This window comes from Heterocephalus glaber, unplaced genomic scaffold (genome assembly GCF_053883595.1).
Source record: "Heterocephalus glaber isolate CG9 unplaced genomic scaffold, H.glaber_assembly_v1.0 deba00000331, whole genome shotgun sequence".
Classification (NCBI taxonomy): Eukaryota; Metazoa; Chordata; class Mammalia; order Rodentia; family Bathyergidae; genus Heterocephalus; species Heterocephalus glaber.
The window spans coordinates 33,664,481-33,670,480 of NW_028258142.1; the positions used below are offsets into that span (position 1 = coordinate 33,664,481).

General features: G+C 51.0%; 1 protein-coding gene across 6 annotated transcripts in view; it reads left to right on the forward strand.

Annotated features, from left to right (window-relative positions):
- Positions 1–4,827, forward strand: part of Zbtb7c (zinc finger and BTB domain containing 7C) — a 355,840-nt gene extending 351,013 nt beyond the window's left edge. For all 6 annotated transcript variants that reach the window (XM_021236603.2, XM_087193074.1, XM_004855114.3 and 3 more), the window contains one exon: positions 1,855–4,827. In XM_021236603.2, the coding sequence (XP_021092262.1) occupies positions 1,855–2,506 (652 nt within the window). In that variant the 3' untranslated portion in view covers positions 2,507–4,827. The remainder of the gene's footprint in view (positions 1–1,854) is intronic.
- The last annotated feature ends 1,173 nt before the right edge of the window (positions 4,828–6,000 follow it).

Sequence of the window (6,000 nt, forward strand, 5' to 3'; positions counted from 1 at the left end):
GGGTCTCACTTTGCCCACTCACAGCATGAAGGATTTATCAAGGCCAGTGGTTCTCAATGCAGGGCCTGTGGACCAGCACTTGGTAGCTTATTAGAAATGCATTTCTCTGGCCCCCTCCTAACCCCAGACCCTGTGACCCAGGAGCTTTGAGAGGGGCCCAGTACTCAGTGATATCCAGTCCTGATAATGGTCCTTCTGCAACACTCAAGTTTGAGAGCCACTGGCCTGGATGTTCTCTAAGGCTCTGTACTACTCAAACCTTCAATGGCCTGGGCTACACACCACCAGAGCAGCATGCTGCTGGGGAGTAGGAGGTCACTGCAGAAGAAGCTTTGGGGCTGTGCAGAAGACAGCCTGGTGCATGGAGGAGACCAGCCAGCTCCAGGCAGTAGTGTGGCAGCCCTCCCACCCGAGCCCATCCTGCTCCCCTCCTCCCCACCTCCCAGGACTCCTGAGGGCCGGGGACCACAGGTGGGAGGGCTGGCTCTGCCCTCTCTATTCCCCCTCCACCTCTCCAGAGTTCACAAGATCATCCTTTTCTCCTTAGAAACCATTTTGAAACTGAGAGCCAGAGAGACCTCTAGTGGTCAAGGGACAACAGGGCTTCTCCTGCTGTTTTGGGGTTATGCTGAGCATAGTTGAAATACGGCCATTTTAGGAAGGACTTTTGGGCTGCACATCTGCTCTGACCTCAAAGTCCAGCCTGAAATTACAAGGAGAGGCCCCACCCAAGCCACACCTGCGGAGAGGAGGCAGGTCACTGTACCCACAGCCTCCAGCCAGCTGGGGAAAACTACAGGATAATCTGGACAGGACTTTGTGTATCCCAGCTGCTGCCACCTCAGCCAGGCTGAAAGGCTCCTTAAACTGGTTTTCCTGAGTATGTAGCCCTTAGGACAAAAAACCCAGTATGTCAGTTTTCCTTTCAAGCCCACCACAGCGTGTGTTGTCTCTTGCTCATGAAAGCCAACTCTCTTTGGCAGCCCTGGACAATGGGGATTAATGTCCGGCCCTTGGTTCAGCTCTGTGCAGAGAGATTGCATAACTTGCTTAAAATCACCCAGCAAACTGGTGGAGTCTGCAGCTGGGGCAGGAACTAGGGGCCCCACCCTGTATATACCATGACTTACCTCCGAATAATACTCGTAAACCCAGAGAAGCTTTGTTTTAGATTAGCCTGCATTCTTGTTGCACCTGGCTCTTTTGTAAACCCTGAAATTTTCTGTAGACAAAGAGGAGAGATCCCAGGGCTTAGGATAAGAAACCACAGTGCAGGAGACTTGAACAAGGTGTGCCGTGGCTTCTAGAGCCCTGGATTAGTGTGGCGGACAGATTGCTACAGCCCAGGGGCTGGGATGGGACCAGGGCTGCAGACAAAAGCACAAAACAAGGATGAGCCCAGAGAGAAGACTGCTGCCTGGAAAGTGAGATTAAAGATTAAAATACAATCTGGTGTCTGCAGAAGTAGCCACACCATGAAAGCCCTAAGGCCGGAATGCTGACTTTGGGGGACATATCTCCCCAAAAGTCCATTTTTCGCATGTGAGACAGGCCCCTGATAAGCAATAGGAGAGTCATTAATCTCAGCTTGTATGTAAAAGGAGAGAAAGAGGTCTTTTAGGACACAGATCCTTCCCACGTCCTTCTAATCTAGCTGAGCAGACACACCTATTTAAAATGGGAAACAAATTTGGGACAAAAGTTGAAGGTAGATCCTAGAATGGGCTGCCCTCCTGCGGGTTGACACCACAGCAACAGGGAGTTTAACTGGTTCCTGGGGGAAGTGGGAGCCAAGGGTAAGGAGTGGCTCCCAGTGTTTTGTGTGGGGGCTAATTCCTGGCTTCTATACCGCAGGCAGGACAAACTGAAGATCCACATGCGAAAGCACACGGGGGAACGGCCCTACCTGTGCATTCACTGCAACGCCAAGTTCGTGCACAACTACGACCTCAAGAATCACATGCGTATCCACACCGGGGTGCGGCCCTACCAGTGCGAGTTCTGCTACAAGAGCTTCACGCGCTCTGACCACCTGCACCGCCACATCAAGCGCCAGAGCTGTCGCATGGCGAGGCCCCGGCGCGGCCGCAAGCCCGCCGCCTGGAGGGCCGCCAGCCTGCTCTTTGGGCCCGGCGGCCCTGCGCCGGAGAAGGCGGCCTTCGTGATGCCGCCCGCACTGGGCGAGGTGGGCAGCCACCTGAGCAGCGCAGCGGTGTGCCTCCCGGGGCCCAGCCCCGCCAAGCACTTCCTGGCGGCGCCCAAGGGCGCCCTGAGCCTGCAGGAGCTCGAGCGCCAGTTCGAGGAGACACAGATGAAGCTGTTCGGGCGCGCGCAGCTGGAGGCCGAGAGGAACGCGGGGGGCCTCCTGGCCTTCGCCCTGGCCGAGAATGTGGCCGCCGCGAGGCCCTACTTCCCACTGCCTGACCCCTGGGCTGCAGGCTTGGCCAGCCTCCCCGGGCTCGCCAGCCTCAACCACGTGGCCTCTATGTCTGAAGCCAACAACTAGGCTGGCCCTGATAGACCTGCCCCACCGGCCCTGTCCCCTCTTACCAGGCCTGACTGCCCCCTCAAGTGGGTGTGAACTTCACATTTTACAAACACAAGAGGAATGAAACGATATATATTAGCAGCCATGGTTGTTCTCCAGGCCTCCGAGGGCAGCGCCTCCTTTTCGCTGGTGTCAGAGATGGGCATCACTTCTCAGGGGTCTGGAGCCTGGGGCCACCTCTCCCTGGCTGTCTCTCTGTCTCACACAGAAACTTACAGAGGCCATGCCACACCAGAGGGCCCTATGCTGGGTGCCCAGAGCACCTTGGAGCCCTGGGGTCTATAAGGAGGGAACTGTTACTCCTGAAAGGGGGCAGGATAAAGGAAGAACAAGAGTAGGGTCCTGCATATGCAACTTGATCGAGCCCTACTGTCTGACAGGGGAATTCCTTCTAGCACTGCTCTGGGGCTCATTTTCCAATGCCCCGAGGTCTGGGATCCTTTAGAGCAATGACCATTTGCCACATAAAAAGAGATCCCATTGACAGCAAAACGTCCAGGGATAAGGAGCCAGCTGCTGGAATCTGGGTCCATGTTTCCCATTTTTCCCCAAGGACAGCTGTGTCCTAACAGGTCAGCCCTCTGTGCCTCTGTGTCACCTACTATGAAGAAGTTTACTAATTTAGGTTCCCCTCCCCTAGCTCCTGCACCTATATACACCTGTCCTCCAAAGAGGATCGTGGAGAGGTAGGAACTTTACACTCCCAATTTCCCTGGTGAAAGTTTCTCTTACTGGGTACTTGGTTTTATTACCTCCACCTCAACCTTATCATACTAGTACAGGCAAGAAATGTGGCCAAAGTAGACAGGGGGAGGGTATGAGGTGGGTGTCACCACTTGTCCACAGCCCACAGGCAGCTCTGGGGGACTCTAGGCTGCCCCAATTCCTGCAAGCCCTGTTTTGGTCCGCACCCCAGGGAACACCCATCAGCATTTGGCCCACTCCCACATGCCATCTCCAGTGCTGTACAGAGTCTCTTGGGGTTCCTGGGGCCAACGTTAAAGGGACAAGGCCAGATATTTGTACCTGACAACTGCCTCCCTTCCCACAATTCTTGAACCTAGACAAAGCACCTGGTTACCCAGGGTTCATCTGTTTGCTTCTTGAGGTAGGGGTTTCTGTAGGCCCCAGCCTTAATGATGATTGCCCCCTTTGCAGTATTTGAGCCTCTCCCTAGCCCTTTCTTCCACCCTCCAGGGACAAAGTTCCAGTATTTGGCTTCTCTCTTGACAGAAGTGCTCAGTATGGGCAGAGGTCTGGGGTTTCAAGGGCCCTGTGTCTTAGGAGGTCATACACTATCCTGCTCTGAGGTTGATGGCAGGTCCAGAGAAGGAAGACAGCTCTGCTGGCCCAGTGCCTTCCGGACTCTGCTCCTCTTTTCTTCCCTGCCTTCTTTCTCTAGCTGAGTCTACTTTGATTGCTCAGTATCCTGGAGAGGAAAGTGTACCTGCGCAGAGGGTCCAGGACTGCGCCCCCCCCCCCCCAGTCCCCAAGCTGTGGCACAAGAGCTTGGCTCTTCTTATTGCCTTGGCTTTTTTTCCTGAGCAAACACAACAAACAAAAAGGCCAGAGAAGACCACAGACTCTGTTCCTCTCACAGCTCCCCAGAAGAGACTTCCTTATGTCACCAGATGCCATTTCAGCCAGGTGGAAACCCAGGCACCCTCTGCAGTCACCTGCCTGGTAACCACCTCGAAGATTCTTGTGTCCATTTCAGACAGTTGCTTCCGGGATCCACCAGCTGACTTGCCTGAGCTCCCACATCACCAAGGGACTGGGCTGATCTCAACGTACAAGGAAAAAATGAACAAAGTGGAATCCAGTGGTGTTGGGGCTTTTGTTTTTATTTTGTAAAGGTAATGACTTCTTATAAACTCAATTTTTCAGATGACTGGTTAGTTCTTTTTGTTTTTTCTTGGCTGAAGTTTGGCGTTGTACATTGTAAAATATCCAAAGATGTCAAGTACTGTATGATGAAGAACTTGAAGCAAATGGGAGTGCGGGGGGTAGGGGTGGCTGTTTTATTTTGTTTCAGTTTTGTTTTGTTTTGTTTGAGTTTCTGATTTCCCTGTCTGTCTGTGGGAGAACTTTGGAATTTTTTCTATTTATAACTCTTTTTATGTGATTGCTCTATGTAAAATGACACTCAACAAAGTTTGCCTTAGTGATTCAAGGGACAATCTTCCATAACTTTGGTTGCACGCAGCATCCTGCCAAGAAACTCTCAGCTAATTTTCTGGCCTATTTATTAAACAGTATTAACTGACTTGATTAAATCATATTGAGAGTTGCACTTCTCTGAGATGTCACCGCTGGAGGTTCCTAGGATAGCAACAAGCCTATTTGTAGAAGTTTGGCACTTAAGGTATACACTATTGGGTGTTATACATTTCAAATAATCTCAAAGACGCCTTTCCAAAATACCCTAAACCTTTGACCTTTGACCTTTAATCTTCGGAAGCGCAGTGAGCCAAAGCAGCCCTGCTTGCTTCACTCCAGGTTCAAAGTGAATTCCCCCTTTTAGGTCACATTTCAGGGGTCTGTGGGTGTTGTGTGGTGGGTAGACCGAGCTCAGTTCTTCATAATTTCTTATACTGCAGCTTTGTGAGGCACTGGATAATGGTAAGCTACTAGGTGTCTGTGAGCCTGCACACAGGTTTTGTGTGTGTTTTTGTGTGTGTGCACGCGCTCACGCAGCCTGGGATGTGTGAGCACGGGGAAGTCCCAGGATTGCTGACTGTGTTAGCCTAGTTGGTTGTACTAGTTCCTTGGCATGGTGCCCAAGCAGCTTCTAGTGGGCTCTACTGCCATACTGGCCTCTTCCTGTCACCCTTGGTGTGGAGTTGAACTTCTTTTTCTTGGTCACCTGAACTTCTTTCCAACCACAAAATACTAGATCCTGAAGGAGGTAAATTATATATATATATATATTTTTTTTTTTCATTGAATGGACTTCGCTCTGTTCAAAGCATAGGCCCAGAGCAAACTCTTTAAGGGTTAAATTATTATTTGAACTGCATTTTCTGGATAACCAAGGACTAACCTAGAGCCTCCTTTCTATTTTCAATTCCTTTTCTTGCTGTGGTAGGCACTTTATGTGGAGCATTTCTTGGTGCACAAAAAGAACAGGTCTGGATTTTCAATCCAGATTCCTGAGCTGTGTACCCTCAAGCTAATCACTTCTCCACTCTGGTCCTCTCTTTCTTGACCTCTTGTACTAAAGGAATTCCCAAGTTCTCCACCCAAACATCCCTCAGCAGAGGGCCCAGCAAGTTGGCTGACTGGGGGGCTGAGGTCTAAAGAAACAGCCTGAAGCGACCTTCTTATAGGGTAATGCTCCTTTGAAGTTGCCTATTGCAGTTGTGAAATTCATGGCTCTGTAATCCATTACATAACATATGTGCATTTGTCTTCATATAAAAAGAATGTGTTGAACTACTTGCCAGGTAAAG